General features: G+C 45.1%; 1 protein-coding gene across 1 annotated transcript in view; it reads left to right on the forward strand.

Annotated features, from left to right (window-relative positions):
• The first annotated feature begins 2736 nt into the window (after positions 1–2736).
• Positions 2737–22327, forward strand: part of BICC1 (BicC family RNA binding protein 1) — a 246362-nt gene continuing 226771 nt past the window's right edge. The window contains exon 1 of the mRNA XM_006267113.3: positions 2737–3047. Within this exon, the coding sequence (XP_006267175.1) occupies positions 2849–3047 (199 nt within the window). The 5' untranslated portion in view covers positions 2737–2848. The remainder of the gene's footprint in view (positions 3048–22327) is intronic.

A 22327-nucleotide genomic window follows, 5' to 3' on the forward strand; every position in this document is an offset into this window, starting at 1 on the left:
TTGATGAGAGAATTGAAGAAAAGAAGACTTACGTGAGTAGCCCTTTTTGGAACACAAAAGCTGTTTACTAGATCCCAAAGGAAAATATATAGTCTTGCTGGCTGCCAAGAAACAAAGTAACAAAGTGTAACTGCCACTACACCTCTCCACTTTCCCCTTTTTCTCACAGGTTCCCTGGGCCCCCAGGGATGACTTCTCCCTCTAATACACTAAGGGACTCCTTGCCCCTCTCTTACAGGTCCAGTCCCTGTGACCATGCTGCAGCTGCTGCTCCTGTTGCTACATTCTCCATCCCTGCTGGAATGCCATTTCTGCTCCCAACGCTGGAACACCATCTCTGCTCCTAAAGCCAGCTGCAGTGCCTCGGCCAACTAGGCTTCTCCCGTGGTCTCTATGGCCTATCCCCATGTTCCGGTAAGTATTTCCCCTTTAATTTTTACCTCTTTGTTGGCGGACTCTGCTTCCGAGGTTCTTTGGATCCTCACCCCTGAAATTTCTATGACCTTCAGCATGTCCAGCCAGCCTCCTCATTCCCAGTCCCCTGCTGGGTGCTTTCTACCTCCTGGCTTCGGCTTTTGTCGGTGACTTTTTTTCTATTGTCCCAGGCAGCTGCGGGTGGCTGCAGCGGGGAACAGTTTCACTTTCGGTTCTGACCTGCCAATGACTCCCCTGGGGTAGAAACTGTTTTCTCAGTAACAGGGTCTTGTAATCCCTGTTACAGTCCTGAAAGTCTATGGATTGTAAGCTTTTCACAAAGAACGTTTTGTAATTGTCCTTTAGATATTTACTGACAAATCTTATGTTGTCTAGTATCTAGACCTCAAGTCATATAGGGCTTTTAAAAAATGCATCCGAAGGCAATTAGAATGTCAGTAGTTCCTGAAGAACTGGTTGAACATGTTCTTTACAACTATTACCGGATAACAGGTGAGTAGCCACTTTTTAAATCAGTAGTCATTTCGGAGCGGTCTTCAAGGAAAGCCCCAAATACTGTATTACTTTGAGCCAGTTTGGAAATTATCAACTTGGATTGCAACGACAAGGTCACAAGTATGTGCAGAGATGAACAAAACATATGGTGCTATTATGGGCTGACCACACCTTGGAATTGTAGTTGATAAGAGTCAAGCATAAAAGCCAGTCAGGATTTTTTTGGATAAAATGTTTTTTCTCTGAAAAACGCCAGCTCGTTGAAACAAACTTTTTGTCAGAACATACCAGTTAGACCAACCTTTTGTCAGGTCAGGGTTTTCAGGTCCAGCATGGAATTCCTAATCAAAATGACAGGAAGAAAAAGTTTGCCTGCAAACCACATTCCAGGGACTAGGACATGTGTTCAAGTTGCAGAAGGAAAGATTAGGTTACATATTAGGAAAAGCTCTCTCAGTAGTAAAGCACTGGAAAATGCTACACAGAGGCTCTGGAACCTCCAAACTTGGAGGTTTTAAGATCCTGGCTAGAAAAAGTCTTGGTTGGGATGGCATAGGTGGGGATGGTCCTGCTTTGAACAGGGGGTTGGACTAGATGACCCCCTGAGGTTCTTCCAACCCTGTTTGATTCTGTGATTTGTATGTGACATGGAAGACTTACACTGGCCTTCCAAATTTGGGTAAAGAGTAGTTTCCATGTTTGTCTCCACTGGGAATACTTCTACTTATTCCATTTTCAGGTATAATTAAACCACACTAGTGATCACTGCTATAACTCCCCAATTTGAGCACTGGATTAGCTTAAACTGCTTCCAAAGTTATATAAAATACATCACAATTTAAATTCCCACCTTTTGTTACACTGGAACAAATCTCCCACATTGATATGCCCAAAGCCAGAGCTGTGGGTCTCAGCCAGGGTGCCTCAAGATCATTTGAAGAGTGCCACACACTAGGTGCTTAAACACCTGCCTGTGATTCACAGCACAAACCCCAAGGTTTCAAACTGGAATCCATGCCTACCCCAGCATGGTCTTCCCCAAGTTCCCTGTAATAAAAGAATTGCTCTATTTTTCTGGAGTCAAAACAGAAAGGAAAGCTAAGGGCTGGCATTTCCCAAGGGGCGCCCTGAATCTAATGAGGGGTTCCAGGAGTTTAATGAGGGGTGCCCTGAGTCGGAAATGAGAACCACTCCAAGAGAGAGGTTCCCTTGATCCCAGTGGCAGTCCCTTTTGCCTTGAAGACTTTAGCTTCATTTTTTTTCACTAGTGTTAAAAGAATGAATAAATAAATCCTTCACTCTCAGCGGGCTTCCGCTCAGCAATTCCCGTAAAGGAGCAGGATGAAATTTGGAGCGAAGCCAGCCGAACATCATCCACCGGACAACCCGGCCCCAACGAGGGGCTGAGGACTCTCACGCTCGGTGACCTGCCGGGGACTGAGCCCCGGTTTTTCCACAGCGCAGGCGGCCCGGACAATGGGGCCCGGCGCAGCTCCCCGCGTCCCAGCCCCGGCTGTAAAACGGTCCGAAAATGGGTGTGGGCGGCGGCGCACCTCGGCATCCTCGCCTGGCAGGGGCCCCAACCGCCTGGCGCGTTGTAACCCCTGCCCCTCCCCCGCGCCGCGTCGCGCCGGCCCGGGGATATCCCCCGGCCGCCCCCAGCGGTGCCTCTCGCTGCCCAATGGAGGCGGAGATGCTGTGCGGACTGCGGGCGGGGTGGGGGCGCCGCCGAGCCGCCGCCAGCTGGGGGCAGCGCGCACTCTGCGGGGAGCCGGAGGAAGAGGCGGGCGCGGGCGGCGGCGCCGGGGCCGGGACTCTGGCTGGAGGCGGTTGGGATGAGGCGGGAGGGCGGCTCTGGGGGCAGATAGCGTCCCGCGGCGACGCGGCCGAGTGGGGGCCGGGGCCGGGCGGCAGCGCCATGGCGGCGCAAGGGGACCCGCTGAGCGGCTACCTGCCGCCGCTGCCCTCCGAGACGGGCTCCAACAGCGAGCGCAGCGCCGACTCGCCGCCGCCCGGCTCCGAGGAGGACGCGGCCGCCCCCCGACCCCCGCGCAGCCCCGAGTGGGGCGAGGAGCGATTCCGGGTGGACAGGAAGAAACTGGAGGCCATGCTGCAAGGTAAGCGCTGGGCCCTTCGCGCTCCGGGCTGGAGCCCACCGGCGCTGCCGCCCCAGCCGGGCCGACTCGAGGCAGTGCCCACCCCGGGCTCCAGATGTGCGGTGCCTCTGCATTCCCGCCCTCCCCCCCCCCAGCATGGAGGCCAGCTGCGTCTCGGTCCCTGGGAGCCCTGCGGGGGCCGCGCACGAGTCCTGCCCTGCCGGGTCCCCAGCGTGGGCAGCGCCTCGGGTGCCGTGTGCGGGCGGGCGGTAGCTGTAGCTGACGAGGAAGTCCCGCCCGCGCCCGGTTCTGCGGGTCTGGGCGCTGGGTGCCGACAGCGTGTGGTGCTTCTCTCCAGTCGGGGCGGAGGCGTGGGTGGGTCCTACTGGGTGCCGGGGCTGGCACGGTCAGGGGCGCGGAGTGGAGCTCAGACCAGCCCAGGGGCGGGCAATTATTTTGGGCGGAGGGCCGCTTACTGAGTTTTGGCAAGCCATCGAGGGCTGCATCACAGGCAGCCCAGGGCAGATTAATATTAATTTTCTACATTTTTAAGGGCCCTGCGGGCAGGATAGAATAGGTTGGCAGGCTGTATTTTGCCCACCCCCGGTCTATTTCCCCCCCCGCCCGGGGGGGGGGGGGGCGGCTGTGGCTGTGGCTGTACTGACTACTCCTGCTTCCCCACCACCAACTTCCCTTGCCGGTGAGGAGCCCCGCAGGCCTGGGCTCCACAGGCCCGAGGTTGAGCACCCCGATTTAAAGTTTGTTTTGAGGCAGTGGGGTGGGAGGGGAGGAGTTTTAAATGCAAGCCACAGAGAAGGTTTAATAATTCTGCATTAGGATTTGTCACATGTTAAACTGTTGCTTCTCAAGATAAAATAGTTTTTGTTTTGTCCCAGTATGTTTTGGATTACGTAAATCCCCCTGGCAGCAAAGTAAACTATTTTTTGGTGGTTTTGTTTTGTTTTGTTTTTTGTTGTTGGTGTTGTTTTGGAGTTTCTTTGGACAAAATAGTAACCTGAATAGAAAAATACTGTTTTAAAGGCAGTTGTGTAAGTTAAACCCCTCTTGAGTGAGAATCTGGATTGTCATGTATCATTTTTTAAATTTTTTTTTATAACTTTAGCCTTCATGAGCCAATTAGACTGGAGTTGAGTCAATTCAGTCAGGGAGGGTTGGACCTATTTAAATTGAATGAAAATTATGATACTTCAGAAAGTGCCCTTCTTTCCTTTCAAGAGAGACGTGATGATACATGTAAGTGGTTTTGAAGATAAGTGGAGATATTCCTGTCCATGTGTTCTGATCACCTGCATTTAGCCATCACATTTTATAGTGCTATAGTGGTGCATTCTTTTCCTCTCCAAGGCTAAATTTGTCAAAAATCCTGACAGCAGGCTCATTGTCTTTCAACACTTTTATCTTTCTGGAATGAAAACTTCTGTTTTTACATAGAAGGTAGTCAATTTAAGTCTGTAAATGGAGAAAGATTAAAACCCCACTATGTTTTCTTAAGGTTCTTAAGGTGATGCTAGCAAACTTTAACTTTCTTTAGAACAAGAAAACAATTTGAGAGGCAAGGAGAATCTGGTCTAGTAATGAATAACTGATAGTGTCATGAAATAGTGTAATTTTACTTGGACATCTCATAAAGGTAAAAAAAAGTATGTAGAACTAGGACAAAGTAAAGAAGAAACAAATTCCAAGTAAATAAAATAGTCTGTTGTTGTAAAGATGTCCTTGAGAGAGAACATTCATTGTAGCTAGCTTTAAGGTATTTGTGAATTGAGTTTTAAAGACGGGGGGGGGGGGGGGGGGGGTTCTATGTACTTTGCTTTTACAAATGATCTGCCAAAACTTGGAAGTTATTTTCCTGAATATTTATTACTTAGCAATTCTCACAGAAGTACATCTTGGTTAGTAGTGTGGGCAGATAGGCTATTGGATGAAATCACTAGGTAAACTGGGTTGTCTGCCTGAGAACTGTGGTGTGACTGGGTGATTATAATGTTTGGAATTTTTTTCAAATGAGATTCTCTCTCCTGGGGGTAGGTTAATCTTTAATCAGTTAATATTTTGCTGCTAGTAGAGAAATCTTCTTATGTAATGAGGTAAAGAGTTAAATGAAACATATAGCTATTGCAGAAGTAACTGAACTAATTATACGCTTGTGCCCCTTAAAGATGCTTTAAAATTACATTTTCAAAATTGTGCGTAGATATGCAAAAGAGCATATATATAAACTAGCAATGAAAAAGGTTACACGTTTCAAAATGCTGTAGGAATATTGAAGGTTTTCTTCACATTTTTCCCCCACCTTCCACCAGTACAAAAATTACAGTTACCAGATCCGCACCAATCTGTGTCTTTCCATTGCTTGTAAGCGGTGGGAAGCATAGGAAAGTAAACAAGTCACAAACAGAATTTAAACTGGGCATAGATCTGTGCTATCCAGGTGTTATGCGTTAGGGGCGTGAGAAACAGGCCATATTCAATTCGGATTTAGCTCAAATTGGGGACAGTGATTCGATTCGTTGATTCGGATCACTGTCCCTGATTCGATTAATCTGAATCTAAAGATTTGATGCCGATTTGGAGAATCAGTGATTCAGCCATAGACACAGCTTTAAATGTTTTTTCTATATTTCTTGAGGTACCAGGCACGGCTTGTGAATGCTGCGATGCTGGGGCAGATGGAGCATCGCACAGGAGTGTGGGGGACTTCCGGTCCACTTCCGGGTTTGCTGCCAAGTGTGCTGGGAAGACCTCCCCTCCTGTCCCTGCCCGGCTCAGTGATCAGCCTCAGGGGGGCCCTGAGCCTCATGGGTTCCCCTCCATACCTAGGAGGCACCAGTCGCTGAGCCGGGGAGGCCTGGGGGGACTCCCTAGCGGACCTGGATCTGCTGCCAAGCATGCTGGCGAGTCCCCCGCATTCCTGTGGGATGCTCCATCTACCCCAGTATTGCAGCACTCACGAGTTGCCTGGTACCTTGAGGTATGTAGAAAAAACATTTAAAGCTATGTCTGTATCTGAATCACCAAATCTTTCCAAATCTATTTGGAGGGTTACGATTTGATTCAGAGACACTGAAGGGTCTCCCGATTCGATTTGGATTCAGGGATTTGGCCACTGAATCGGGCCGAATCTCTGCTGAATCGAACCAGGCATCAAAGCTTTGCACAGCCCTATTATGCATGTGTGTAACTTGTTCTGTCTTTTTCTTGTCAAATTAGCTTAATTTGCCCTATGCTGTTGTTAACCTCCACACAATATATTTTGACTTAAAGTAAATTAGCAGACATTTTTGTTTCAGCTAGTATAAATTATGGGAGGATAAGTATGATAAGGTATGTTACTTCATCCTAACAGGTACATGCTTAGTGTGTTTCATACTCATTTATTATCATCATTTTTTTTTTTTAAATGAAGAGCAGTATTGTCTTGAATTCGGAGTGCAAATATAGAGTCAGTCTCTTCCATCAGAGACGGAGATTAACAAGTAAGTTTGTGAGAGCTGGGAATCAAAAATAGGTGCTATGGAATAAAGTTACATCTTGAATTAACAGTTAATCTATTTCAGTCTGCCTTATGAACATTTATTAATTCTCATGACCTCATTATAGCATATCTGATATATTCCTTGTATAAAGGGGTAAATTGAGCACAGAATAATTCAACCAAGTTGTCAAATAGCAAGTTGGTGACAGCTGTAAATTGTACCCAGAAGTCCAAATTCACAAGTCTATGATCTAGTTATTGGATGGTTATCACCAGAAGAAGACATTTTACCAGGAGGGTTGCTAGTGAAATAGGAAATGCAGGAACAGTAATAATATATAGTAATAATGCTGAATTATGCACCTGTTGGTACATGCTGTATGCTTAGTTTTCCTGTTGCTTATAACAGCCGGTGTTCCAAAGAAAATTCTCTTAAAAATTGCAGAAATTGTAACACAGGAGGGAAACTGCTTCCAAACTCTTGCTGGTGGTTAGCTTGTTTTACATAATAACAGAAAAGATACCTCTTAAAGATTTAACGTGGCCAGTGTAAATAAAGACCACTCCCAATATTAGATCCTTGTTAGAAAGGATATTTTTGCATAATTCCTGTTCTGTCTTGCACAGGATAACTTTTGTAGAAATGAAAGTAATTTTTAAAGCTTTGGAATTTGTTGCTTTTAAATTTCAGGTGTCCCTTCTGGCTGTCTTGCATTGTGAGATAGCTGAATGGGTAGTGCTGTTTTTGCTGGCTGCATACCAAATTTCTAAGCAGAATCAAATGAAGTAACTAATTTGTGCCTTGGTTTCTCCAGTACGGTGGTTCTTAACCTTTTTCGACTCAATACACCCTTCAGACAAAGCCAGCTCTTTGTTTTTCCTTGTTTTTTTACTATAAAAATAGTAGAACATTTTTTCTGTTGTAAGGAACTCAGAAGGACTGTAATGGGACAGAGTGTTTTTAACACCATAGATTCTTATTTTAAATTTCTGGGCTTATCTTGTGAACCATGTTACTACTGTTAGGTGTGCAAACATTCTGTGGCATCGTATGACACTTTTGAGAGAATCTTGAGGCACCTCACACTGCCGTGGTACCCTGGTTGAGAAACACTGCTGTAGTATAAGGTGAAAATTTAATTAAGTGGAATGCAGTGGGGGCCAGCCTTCCTGACAGGCATGCCACAAAGTAGCTTTACACGCTCCCTGAATACCACTCTGATCCCTTCCCCTCTGCCTGATTTTTTGCCCTGCTTTCTGCTGCTTTATCTTTCTGCTGCTGTGCCCCTCTTCATTCTGCTGCATGCCACAGAGAGAGGCTGCTCTTGGCATGCATGCCACAGGTTGGCAGTCTTGGATGCAACAAGAGACTTTTTTACTTTCTTAAAAATAATTATGTGGCATTGCAGCAGCCCTACATAATTGCATAAAGCATGATGATAAGTGTTTTTGACAGCTTGATGCATTTTTCATGCTGCACATTCAAAAATTATTTATGTTAAAATAACATTTATTTTCCTAATTTTGTTTTTTTTCTAGTACTTGATTTTAAGTGGCCTCAAAATATAGATTTCATAGACATTAGGGCTGGAAGGGACCTTGCAAGATCAACGGGTCTATCCCTGTGCCCAAGGGGCAGGAAATCAGCTAGGGTCAAAGAATCCCAGCAAGATAAGCATCCAAACGTATTAAAAATGTCTCTTTGAATTTTAACTCCTGTGCATTTAACCATGGAAAATGAAAAGCACAAGTGAAAATTTAAATGTAAAATGCTTGTAAAATTTGGTTTATGTAGTACATTTTAAAATATTAAGTGTTACTGCTTGATCATAGCAACATATATGTATGTTCAGCATAGCCTTATTTTGTAAATATAGTTTACTGTAGGCTTTATAGCTAAGTGTACAATTTTACATGCTGAACACTTTTTTTGCTGCGTTTATTGAAGTAGATCTGTGATCTAGTATCCTTAGACTAGAGAGAGAATTTTGCTGCAAGTGAATGAAAATCAAGCAACAGATCAGCAATTCCTTTCAGCAGTGACATCACTGGAAGAGAATCTATACCAGGTGTGTCCAACCTTTTTGAATGTGGGGCCGGATTATGAACTTTTTATCACCCAGTGGGCTGGCGAGCCATATTCAAAGACCTCACAAGAAGTGGTATCACATCAGGAAGTGATGTCATGTGACCTTTGACACCAATGAAGTTGCAGGAAGTGACAATGAAATGGGTCTGGAAATGTGGTTTAAAATCCAAAATAAAAACAATATAACAGCAAGAATAAAATAATACCAAACACTTGACTAAAATAAACACTTTTGCTTCTACTCACTTCTCAATGAATGAAAGAAGCATAATGCAAGTCAACAGATCAAATGTGGAAAAGATATCAGCCAGAGTGGAAACTAATCAAAGCAACAACATATGGGCATTTTTGAGAATAATCTTCAAGAAGATTTACTTTTATTGCATTAATAACTTGTTAGTAACACATCTTTAACAAGTTGAACCCCCAATCCCCCACGAAGAGAAACAAAAGCAAACACAATCCAAACACTGGACAGTATTTTTACAAAGATTTTTACCTGTTCCAAATTTATGTTGGAGCCCAGATCGTTCATGCTCTATTCTTGAGCATATTGTTCAGTCTTAAACAAGCATACAGCAAAGTTATCCAGTGAGGTTCATAATTGGGGACATTCGGTTACAACAGAAACTATCCAGGCAAAAAAAGAGACCAGTGGCAATACAACCGTTGTCAAGTCTCAAGAAAACAAGCATGCTCCAAGCCACACTGTAAGTGTACAAAAACAGTGCAAAAACAATGATGTGTACAAGTCTACTCTTACTAACTTTCTGAAAACTACAATGAACACTGATTTCTTTAGTGTGATACCTGGCATTGTTTTTGCTTGCACAAGTTATCAATATCTGCTGGCACACTTGATGTGGTGATGAGGAGTATTCCAGATAAATGTCCATCTGTCAAAAGTGATCTTGATTTTGTTTTTATGTTCTTCATTCTTGAGAAAAGCTGTTCACAGCAATACGTGCTGCCAAACAGTGCAATAAACCGAAGTGCATGATTCAATAGATTTGGGAAAGAGTGCCATGTAACATATTGACTATAAAATGTCAGTAGGTCATGTTCCGCAAAAGCTCTCTTCAAGGCACCGTTATTTTGGATGTCAATTAGTTCCATTTGGAACGTGTCAGGAGCATCAGTGGTATCCGTTCTAAATGCATCTGCATACAGCTTCAACTCATCGTTGTGTTCCCTGAAATCCGCAAATCTTTGTTTGAATTCATCCAGCAGATGGCCAATCAGTGCAGAATATTTGTCATGGTTCACAGTCTCAGCAATTCTTATTAATAGTATTGTGAAATAGGCAACGTTCTTTTTATTCAACTGTTTCGAAAACAATTCCAGTTTATGAATGAAGAATTGGATGTGTTCATACAGTCTTTTGACAAATTGATCCTTCCCTTGTAGTTTTATATTCAAATCTGCAAGATAATTAGTGATGTCAACTAGGAATGCCACGTCATCCAGCCATACATCATTGTCAATGAAGCTGACATCTTTTCCTTTGTTTGTCATGAAGGTTTTAATTTCGTCAAGCAGTGACCAGAATCTGGCTAGTGTGGCTGCCCTGCTGAGCCAATGAACTTAGTAGAAGTAAATAACGTCATCATGGTCTGATCCTATCTCAGCAAGAAATGCTTGGAACTGTCTCTGATTAAGCCCCTTGGACCTTATGAAATTGACTGTAGAAACAATCTTTTCCATCACATGTTTCATCTTCAGGGCTTTTGCACACAGTTGTTCCTGGTGAATGATGGAGTGATGTGTGATGACATCCTGAGGCACTGACTTGACCAGTAAACCAGACAAATCCTTGTGTTTACCTATCATCGCAGGGGCTCCATCAGTTGTTAGATCACAGAGTTTGTCCTCTGGAAGATTGAATTTCAACAAGACATGTTTCACTTCATTGAAAATGTCCTGTCCTGTTGTTTTGCCTTTAACTGGACATAAGTTGAGCAATTCCTCAACAACATGGAATTGTTGAGTTACTCCTTGTACAAAGATTGCCAGTTGAGCGGTATCACTCACATCTGTGCTTTCATCAACCTCCAAGCTGTAAAACTTGACAGACACTGAGTCTTTTCATCAGTGAATCTTCAATGTTTGATGCCATGTCGTCTACTCTTCTAGGAAAGATGTGATGTGAAAGGCTGACTTTCTCCACCATTAACTGTTTATCAGGGAATACCACAGATGTAAATATGCCCAAGCAATCTTTCACAAATTCTCCATCGGACAATGGTTTCCCTGTCTCGGCTATTGCCTCGGATATCAAGAAACTGATCTTGGTTGCTGCCTCAGAATTCTGCCTTGCAGCTTTGAAAAAAGACTGTTGCCTGCTCAGGCTCTGTTTTAGAGAGTTCACCTGATCAATTCTAATCTGACCTACCAGGCTGTCACATTTCTTTGCATGTTTTGTAGAATAATGTCGCTCCACATTGTACTCCTTGCAGACAGCTACTTTCTCTTGGCAAATCAGACACAGGATGTGTTCCCATTTTGTTCAATAACAAAAAAATCAGTGGTTCAAATGTCTTTGAAAACTCAACTTTCAGCATCAATTTTTCGTTTCCTCTGATTCGCCATTTTTTGAGTGTAGCATAGGCTGTGGCTAATAGAGCCAAAATTAATTTTAGTTATAGAAAAACTAGTTTGGCAGAGACAGGTGAAGTTAAAAACAACTCACCAGTTCAAAATCACCATTTTATTACTATGTAATAATACTGTGGTATCAATATGGACCCCCACCCGTCAGGTATAGTCATAATATGTAAGGTACAGCCTGACATGTGCAGGTGCTGCCATCATATGCCAAGTGCAACCTCAAATGCCGATGGGGAGTCAGGGCAGGACTAGGACTTTTGTCTCCTGGTACCAGTTCTGGTGTCTCTGTCTCATGGCTAGGGGAGCACAGCCATTACTGGGGTTGGGTCCCATATGGGGAGTGCTGTCAGCTAGCACCACAGGCCAGTCATTTATTATAACCCAAGACAAACACCCCTTTACACCCTCTGTCCTGGGCCAGAGAGACCCTGCCTGTGCAGCCCTACTTCATGGTAGCTGCTGGTGGGCAGGGGCAGGAGGGACCCATTCTGCATCCAGCTAGCCACTGTCCCAGAGACTGAAGGGGAGAAAAAAATGGCCTCATATCCCCATCCCCTGAGCAGCGCACTGCAGCCCCTCACCCGCATGGCCCCATTCACAGTAGTGCCCGGCCACTAGCGCACGCAGCCCCAGCAGCCTCAGCACTGTGAGCCTGGAGCACGGAATCCGGCAGTCATGCCAGGACGTGTATCATGCCAGTCATGCCAGGATCCTGCCCGCCGAGGCCCGCCCCAGGGCTGCGCTGCTGAGTGCCTGCGCTAGGCACCACGCCCCGTTCCCCCCCCCTGCGGGTGCTGAGCCTGGTGGGTCCTAGGAGGTGAGCAGGACACCGGGGGCAAGGGGTAGAGCTGGAGAGAAGTAGAAGCAGGCGCTGTCCCCAGCTCGTCCCGTCAGGCACAGTTGGGGCAGTGGCAGCGGGCCCCGGCACACATGTCTCTCACTGGGGTTGTAGAGAGGCAGCAGCAAGGCGCCAGACTTCCATGTGTAGACCCTGAGATGGTGCAGAGTCACTTGGAAGAACTGGATGCCTTTAAGTCAGCAGGCCCGGATGAGCTCCATCCAAGGGTGCTGAAGGCACTGGCCGACATCATTGCAGAGCCACTGGCGGGAATATTTGAACACTTGTGGCGCACAGGCCAAGTCCCAGAGGACTGGAAAAGGGCCAATGTGGTCCCCATTTTCAAGAAGGGGAGGAAGGAGGACCCGGGCAACTATAGGCCAGTCAGTCTCACCTCCATCCTAGGCAAAGTCTTTGAAAAAATTATCAAGGCTCATATATGCGAGAGCCCGGCAGGACAAATTATGCTGAGGGGAAACCAGCACGGGTTCGTGGCAGGCAGATCGTGCCTGACCAATCTAGTCTCTTTTTATGACTAGGTTACGAAACGCCTGGACACAGGAGGAGGGGTGGATGTCGTAGACTTAGACTTCAGGAAGGCCTTCGATACGGTATCCCACCCCATACTGGTGAACAAGTTAAGAGGCTGTGACTTGGATGACTACACAGTCCGGTGGGTGGCAAATTGGCTGGAGGGTCGCACCCAGAGAGTTGTGGTGGATGGGTCGGCTTCGACCTGGAAGGGTGTGGGCAGTGGGGTCCTGCAGGGCTCGGTCCTTGGACCGATACTCTTTAATGTCTTCATCAGCGACTTGGACGAGGGATTCAAATGTACTCTGTCCAAGTTTGCAGATGACACAAAGCTATGGGGAGATGTGGACATGCCGGAGGGCAGGGAACAGCTGCAAGCAGACCTGGACAGGCTAGACAAGTGGGCAGAAAACAACAGAATGCAGTTCAACAAGGAGAAATGCAAAGTGCTGCACCTCGGGAGGAAAAATGTCCAGCACACCTACAGCCTAGGGAATGACCTGCTGGGTGGCACGGAAGTGGAAAGGGATCTTGGAGTCCTAGTGGACTCCAAGATGAACATGAGTCGACAGTGTTACGAAGCCATCAGAAAAGCCAATGGCACTTTATCGTGCATCAGCAGATGCATGACAAATAGGTCCAAGGAGGTGGTACTTCCCCTCTATCGGGCGCTGGTCAGACTGCAGTTGGAGTACTGCGTGCAATTCTGGGCGCCACAGCTCAAGAGGGATGCGGATAACCTGGAGAGGGTCCAGAGAAGGGCCACTCATATGGTTAAGGGCCTGCAGACCAAGCCCTACGAGGAGAGACTAGAGAAACTGGACCTTTTCAGCCTCCGCAAGAGAAGGTTGAGAGGTGACTTTGTGGCTGCCTATAAGTTCATCACGGGGGCACAGAAGGGAATTGGTGAGTATTTATTCACCAAGGCGCCCCCGGGGGTTACAAGAAATAATGGCCACAAGCTAGCAGACAGCAGATTTAGATTGGACATTAGGAAGAACTTCTTCACAGTTCGAGTGGCCAAGGTCTGGAATGGGCTCCCAAAGGCGGTGGTGCTCTCCCTTACCCTGGGGGTCTTCAAGAGGAGGTTAGATAAGCATCTAGCTGGGGTCATCTAGATCCAGCACTCTTTCCTGCCTATGCAGGGGGTCGGACTCGATGATCTATTGACATCCCTTCCGACCCTAACATCTATGAATCATCTATGATGAGCATGGCCCAGCGGGAGTGATCACCTCCCCTCCCCCACCCACCTGTCCCAAGTGAGGGACCTTGGGCCAGAGAAGGTGGCTTGTTGGGCCGCATGTCGGACAAGCCTGATCTATACCTATACCAAATGGTTTGTTGACTTACTATTTAGGAAGAATTAGTTTAATGACTTTTGAGTGTAGCGCAATAGCATCTGGGTATTAATTAAAAATAATGAAAACGTACAGTCTACAAAAGGTGTCCAGAACGTGTAGTCTAGTAACCCTGAATAAATCTGGAGAAGCTGGACATACAATACATATTTTTTAAAAGTCTTACACTAGCTATCTTTTAGTTTTTAGTGCTGTCGCGCAGTATTTTAAAAAATAATATTTATTCTTCATTTGCTTTCTTCTTTGTCATACCCCTAAACAGGTATTTGAATGATGTATGCACAAGTATAGTGCATAATAATTAAATTCCTTATATATTTCTAATACATTTGACAATGTATCACCTAGGTAATGAATAACTGTATTTTGAAAAGTTTAATAGGTACAGTGTTGTTGACAATATTTTATTACTTTCTTTCTTACCTTTCTTTGGAATATGATAGAAGATTAGATTGTGTTTGCAAGAAAAAGATCACTTTACCTCCCTGCACCCTTTGGTGGAAAAGAAACAAAAAGACCAAAAACCCAGTTTTCATTTTTGTTCAGCCTTAACAGGTGGGACCCATTTTGGATTCAGTAAACACTTCCTTTTAAAAGACTGATATTCTTTGTCATGAGTTAAAAAGAATGTATTTTAATTTTAGATGCATTAAAAAGTACATTGCTTTGTACTGCTTCAGGGAAGAGGCAGAATACTTTGGGTTGAGAATCTTGTAGCCCAGTGGTTCTCAAGTGTTTTTGTACCAGGACCCATTTGTAAACATGGATGGCCAGTCTTGACCCAGTGTGTGGGGTGGGGGGCATGGGGGGCACCAAGCAGCCCCTTGCAGGCTGGAACTCTGCCAGCCTGCAAGGGAAAAGGCACGGTTTCCCACATTTTTCTCCTTTAAAGGAAAACCAATTTTTAAAGTTTGTTGATCCATTTTTAAAGTTAGTTTGTGACTCTTTCATATATTCTTGTGACCCACTTTTGGGTTGTGACCCACGGGGTTGAGAGATGCTGCTGTAGCCCATAGAAATCTGCTGTTTGTCACTCTGGGCTTATACTTAAATGCACATTGTCTTGAAGTAGAAGGTAAGCTGTGGACCCAGGAGATCTTGAAATGGTTCAGTGCTGATCATGACTTGATACGTTAATTTACTTAGAGTACAATCATAGGGATTTCCTACCTGGATTTATTTTCTAGTGCAAATTAACCCTTTTTTGGCCATGTACAGGGCTATTCCACAAAAAGTGCCGATTAAAGCATGATTGACTGTTGTTCAGGCAGTACTTATAAGAATAATTAAAACTAATATGAAGCATTCATATGAACTGCCCCTGGGTGGATCTAGGATTTTGAAAAGTGGGGGATGGGGGCTGTTGCAGGTGCTGCAGTGCATAATTTTTCTCTAATTAGGAGCCTACGGCTAAATTAAGATCCAAGCAAAAACAAGTTTACTGAGTTGGAAGGTTGGCTGCTAGCTCTGGGTGGGGTAGGCGGGCATTTGGTGCTGGAGGAGTATAGTTGTTACCACTCACCCCCACAGAAATCCCCCATGACCTCCACGTGCCCCTTGCTGCCTTTTATGCATTGTCTCTGCCACCTCAAGTGCCCCCTGGCCCCACTCTTTCCATGGTTATATCCCCACTTTTAGCCCTGCTCCATTGTATCACAGCCCATCTTGTGCATCTCACTGAGTTCTATCCTGTCTCCTCACTGCCCCCATGAGTCCAGTGTACCCTACACAGACTTAATCCCATGATGCCCCTGCCCCCCTGACTCTCCACCATCCCTCTCACAATCCACTGAGCCCTGCCCTGCCACTATGAGCATTTGCACCCCTACATCCCCCAGACCTTCCTCACCCACAATCCTTCTTGTGCCCAACCCCTTCACACCCCATTTCACCCCCACAGACCTCACAATCCTCCCCAACCTTAAATTTCATCTTCCTCTCACACTTCCCTGCCCCATAACACCCTAGACAATCAGCACACACTCCTCTACTCCCAACCCCACAAAAAGCTCCTTGTTGTCTGTGATCCCTTACCCTCAAATCCCCTCTCAAACAATTCTCCCTTCCCCTTATGACCTTCAACCATAGTGCAGGTGGGGACAGGGCTGTAACTTCCTCCCTACCCCTCTCTGGTATGCCCACAGCTGGCCTCCACTGCCTTCCACCCTCAAAATATGAACAGTTGGGATTAGGGGATGACTTGCTTCAGTCACTTGCAGTACCCCTACCCAGGGATACCAACTCCTCTGGTTCTACCCATGCCCAGCTTTGTGCTGCTCTGGTTGTATAACTGGTTCAACCTTCCATAGCCTCCTCATCTCCTGCAATTAATAACCTAGGAAAGGGTCACTGCGCTTACTTACCTCTTAGTGTCACCTTTGCAGCTCCCTCTGGCTTCTGAACAGTATACCACAGCCAACAAACAGCTAGGCATGCCTTCATCTCTGCCTGTCCACTCCCTGCTTCTGTCTTGTTATGGGTTCAAATCCCCTAGTAACCAAGCCAGCCACAGGTTCCTAGGTGGCAGCACACGTTTACTGGACATGCTTGAGGGTGAGCAGAGAAGCATTACCAGCAGTAGATAATAGGCCTGTGCGAAGCAGCTAGAATTTGCTTCGGATTTGGATTCGACCAATTCTGGAGACAGTGATTCGAGTTGGTGATTTGAAGCACTATCCCGAATTGATTCAGCTGAATCTGATATGGAGATTTGGCTGCTGCCAAATCTCTGAATTGGACAGGCCCCATCCCCTACCCACACTCTCAGCACCATCAATGACTGTTCTGCCTGGCCTCAGCTCAGGCGGGGGGGGAGATGATCCCTGCTGCCACACACTGCATGGGGGGCTTTGCCACGAGCCCCCATCCCCTGCCTGCTCTCCCATGCTCCCCCTGTGGCTGCCCCACCCGGCCCCAGCTCCCGGTTCTTAAAAAACAAAAGCCCCGAGCTAACTGGCTCCTGTCAGGTGGTGGTGGGGCAATCCCTGCTACCCCACACTGCCCTGCTCTGCATGGGGGGCTCTGCCATGAGTCCCCAGAAGCCTCAACAGCCATTGCAACAGCCAGTGAGTGGGTGCTTTTTTTAAAGAACTGGGAGCTGGGGTCAGGTGGGGCAGCCATTGGGGGGGGGGGGGGGGGGCTGTGTATTCATTTTGAAAATAACTGACATTTAAATATTCAGATGCCTGTGTGATTGGTACTGATGTAAACTCTTAATATTTCGAAGCAGTTCTTAAGAAAAAATATAATTATAAGCAATACTTTCCTGTACTTATTCCTATAGAATATCCTGTTTTAAAGAAATACTTTACATAAAACATTATCCTTTTTACCACATTGTTGATACTGTCAGTCACAGGCAATTATTGACTTAATAATAGTTTTCTCTTTGAAATGTCTAATGTTCAGGTCAAGCTGAGAGTGGGGTTGAAAGCTCATTCTTTCCTGCAAGAGTGAGGAACTAGCTCACAATTTTTCATTAGGAAGAACAGATTCCACATCCTCTCCCTTTCCCTCTCCCTTTCTCTCTATGAGGTTTAAAATGTTCCTCTACTAAAACCTGATTTTACTTATGAATGCATAAAATAATGTAGATAAAGGCATCATTGTGTGGTAACTGGAACCTAGTTAGCATATTTACATTTGGTGTTAATATGCATATAGCAGAAAAGGTTTTAGTTATTTTTCAAGCTTTCAAATCCCAAAAGTGCTAAATTGACTATTCTATAAAAATAAATATATGAAATGGATTTATGTGAATTGTAGTTTTAAAAATGTTCTTGAATTCCATTGTTAACAATTGTAATAATATCGCATTCTCAAATTTCACTGTTTTTTAAGTAGTACAGCAGACTATCATGGTTTGGCATGAACTACCAAATTAAATATTGCTGGCTTGTACATTCCTGTTAGTTATAATATAATCTTTACCTCCATTGGAAAATATGCCTGTTCTGAGTATTTATTTCAAGCTGTTTGGCTTCATGCCTGCCTGTTGTTTAACAGTAAAACATGCTTGCTTATTTTCAGATCTTTGTGGAAGAATTAATGGGTCCAAATTGGTATGTCCATCTTGAACTCTCAATAGTTGTTTGCATGTCTTTTAACCTAAATATCAAGTGTGAAATCTTCATTAGCATACTCTCTAGTTTTGCACATATGAGTCCTAATTAATATGTTGTCTGATATTTCAGTGCTTCCCATTCAATTAAGTATTTTAGTTCAAGGAACCATCTATATGCTTAAATATTCAAACATAATGGTTTATTTTTTGAGACACAGCCTATTGAAGTCAATAGCAATTTTTATAGTGACTTCAGATGGTTTGAATCAGTCCATTACATACTTTATAGCACTTTTAAAGTTGGAAATATGTTGCAGAAAAGTAGTCTTCTTTCCATTTTAGGTCTGATAGTAATACTAGGCATTCACTTATTCCATGTAGATCCACATGTTGGTGTCTCACAAGGTTGATGAAGAAACCAAATCTATAGCTGCATTTTTGGTAACTTTTTAATGTAAAATTCTCTTGTCCCTGGCTGCTGTCCCCCTCTGTGATCTTGTATTTGTATGGAATAGCAGACATGGACCCCCCCCCCCCCCCATCAACATTTAAAGAAATCTTTTGGGGTTTCATATTGAAGCTTTCTGAAATTAGAATTTTTAAAGGAAAAAAAAATATTTTAAGCATATCAAATTTTATGGAATACATGTGAAATAATTTATATATGTTTGTATGGACAAATTTACTTTTAAAGTGGTACATACAATGTAAAGTATATGAAGATCTTTTTTAGAAGTTGGTTTGTGTGAATGTTGAATTTTAACAGATGTTGGATTTTGCATTCCATCTTAGGATCATCAGAAAGTAGGGCTGGAGTATACCTCATGGCGGCATCCACATGGGCATGGATGTTTGGTTTCCTGGGGACAGCTAGCAGTGGGATACCTTGTGCTGCTATTAGTTGTCCCTGGGGAGCACCTATGCCATGAGCCCTCTGGCTCATGGCAGGTTACCCTGGGTGGGGTAGGAGAGGCTGGGAACAGCAGTCAGCTGGCCCCAGCAGCCTTATCTGGGGTTCTGGGGACCTCCTCGGGCTGCAGCAGCAGCGATCCTGCCGCTTGGAGCCTGACTGGCAACTGGAGTGTGGCTCCAGGCAGGCTCTGGTTTTGAGTGGTGCACCCTGCCCCTGCGTGAACTCTGCTTTTTTCTTTTTTGCGCAGGTTTCTTTGATCCTTGGATATCCAGGGGTCAACCCTCCCCCCCCCCCAGCCCCCACGTTGCTCCCTTGCAACGCGGAGAGCAGATGAATGTGTGGTATGTGGCAGTGCAGTGCCATATACTGCACAGCTTCAGTCATCTGGATGTGACCCATGAGGTCACCTAGTCTAGCACTCTGCTCAAGATGGGATCATCCCTCATTAAAACATCCCAGTTGAGTGTCTGTCTAACCTTTTCTTGAAAATTTAAAGGAATGGAAATTCCTTTGCTTCTCTAGGTAGCCTATTCCAGTATTTAACCACTCATATAAGCAGAAACTTTTTCCTCATCTCCAGCTTAAATTTCCTCTGCTGCAACTTGAGGCCATTGCTTCTGGTCCTGTCCCTAAAAGCCACAGAAAAAAAATTATCTCCATCTTCCATATAATGGAAGGTTCTTAGAGGAGATTCCATATAATGGAATGCCTTTCAGGTATTTGAAGACTCTTATTGAATCCTCAATAAGTCTTCTCTTCTTCAGTCTAAAGTATGCTAGTTCTTTCAGCTTTTCCTCATAAGTCAGTCTTCCCAAGCCTCTAATCATTTTTTGTGGCTCTCTCTCTAGGTGCTTTCCAATTTGTTCAAATCCTTCTTGAAGTGTAGGGCCCAAAACTGGGCACAATACTTCAGGTGAGGCCTCAGTGGTGCTGTATAGCATGGAAGAATTGGTTCCCTATGTCTGTAAGTTATGCACCTGTTAATATAACCCAGTCTTGGCTTTTTTTGCAACAGGAGCACACTGGTGGTTCATATTCAACTGGTGAGACACTGTGAAGCAGGCCATATTCGATTCGGATTTGGCCCAATTTGGGGGACAGTGATTTAATTCATTGATTTGGATCACTGTCCCGATTCGATTTGGCCGAATCTGAATCTGAAGTTTTTAATCTGATTCGGAGAATCAACGATTCGGCCATAGACACAGCTTCAAAATCTTTTCTGTACATACCTCGAGGTACCAGGCGCAGCTCATGAATGCTGAGATGGTGAGGTGAATGGAGTGTCCCACAGGAATGCGGGGAGGGCCCCTACGTGCTTGGCGGTGGATCTGGAAGTGGACCTAAGTCCCCCCAGCATGCCCCTCCAGCTCAGTGATTGGCCACGGGGGGACCCTGGGTGCCCCCCCCCCCCCAGACTCAGGAGGTATGCCAAGCGGGGGGGCAAAGCGGGGGGGTCCCCTGTGTGCTCCTTGGCGGACCTGGAAGTGGACCAGAACTGCTTCTGGTCCAATTCAGTTCTGGTTGAATTCTAGGTACTCCCCCCCCCCTCCCCCCCGCACTTCTGTGGGACTCTTCATCCGCCCCACCATTTCAACTTTCATGAGCCACCTGGTACCTTGAGTTATGTAGAAAAAACACAAAGCTGTGTCTATGGCTGAATCATTGAATCTCTCTGAATCAATTTGGAGGTTTCCGATTCGATTTGGAGAGATTAAAGGGCCTCCTGAATCTATTCGGATTCGGAGATTTGGCCACCAAATGTCTGCCAAATGGAATTGGTGAAAGAAGCTTCACACAGCCCTAACTTGCAGGTCCTTCTTTGAAGTACTGCAGCTTTAGCCAGTCATTTCTGTTTTTGTGCGTGCAATTATTCTGTCCCAAGTGCATAACTTTGCACAAGCCTTATTGAATTTTATTTGCTTGATTACGGACCATTTTTTTTTTAGTTTATTCAGGTCCTATCCTTACCCTCTTGCACTGGGAGCTTATAGTTCCTGGCATATCAGAATGCATTTCTGTGTAGTAATATTTTGGGGCACTTCCCAGTGCGTCTGACATCTCCTTGGTCTTTTCCAAGAGAAGTTAAAAGAGGTGACTGCCTTCCTTGTACTATTTAGCACTTCCACTGTCAAATAAGGAGTAATTGTGTAAGTGTTTAGTGTAATACTTACAAACATCACAAGAATGATCCTTGAGTATGCAGTAGAAATTCTGGTACATTAATGGTGCAGCCAAAGGAGTGCACCTTTCATAGAGGAGGTGTTGCCGGGGAGGGGCTGTATATCTGTTATCTGTGTTTGTGTCTGTATCTGTGTGTGTGTGTGTGTATGTATGTGTGTGTATTCCATTAAGAAAAAAACTAAAAATAATAAATTAATTGCATCCAAAAACTTAAGCAAGTGTACTATTAATAGTGCATAAGGAAAATTTTATTGCACTTGTGTAAACTTCTCTTTTCTGATATATTTTTTTATTTGTAGCCTGATGTGTTAGATTTCAGGTAAGAACTCTCAATGAAATGTAGAGGTCATGCAATATTACTGTGTTTAACATTGTTTGGGATTGTGACCTTTCCCATTTTCTGACTTTGATTTATGAACATATAACTTTAAGGTTCAAGATAGTTTTTAACTGCAACTTCAAAATATGTGATCTCATAGGTAGGAAAAAATAATGCAGGTAAAAATGGGACTTCATAGCTGAAACCAAGACTGCAGGACTCCGGTATGATATGGGAGCATAACTGTAAATATCTGCTAGGAAAAATTGGCTTATTTGTCCACACTCAAAAATGCTCTTAATTTATTGAATCCTTTATATTTCAGGGTTGACCTTTTTTTGTATCTATGCAAAGAGTAGTTTTCTTTCTTTGAAATGTGTATTGACAAATAGGGCAGGATTGTTCAACGTACGGCGTGGCTAGTGAGGAACTAATTTATAGTTCCAGCCTCCTACCTGGCTGCTGCTCCCTCATTGCTATGGATGCAGCAGCAACAGCTGAAGGCTCCAGGTTTCCCTTCCTGCCCCTGCAATGTGGGGCATGGCAGTGTGACATGCAGCCTGGGGAGCTGGCGAGGGGCTCTGGGCCCATGTGCCAGTATTGCTGGGGGAATATGTGTGCATGGCATGGTTCAGTGCACCACAGTTTGGGGAGGCATCCACACACAGCATGGTGCATCTTGCAGGGGAAGAGGGAGTCGTCTGTGTGCATCTTGGTGCAAGGGTGGGGGGGTTTATGTGCAGTGCAGTGTAAAGATGTGGGGGTTGTTCATGTGGCATGCAGGGGCACATGGACCACATGGGCGTGACCACATGGGTGCAGTTGCAATTCTTGCAGCCTCCATATGCTTATTGAACAGCACTGATTTAGGACTTGGACCCATAAAAAGTTTATGGGTAT

Source organism: Alligator mississippiensis, chromosome 6, assembly GCF_030867095.1.
Source record: "Alligator mississippiensis isolate rAllMis1 chromosome 6, rAllMis1, whole genome shotgun sequence".
In the NCBI taxonomy this organism is placed as follows: Eukaryota; Metazoa; Chordata; order Crocodylia; family Alligatoridae; genus Alligator; species Alligator mississippiensis.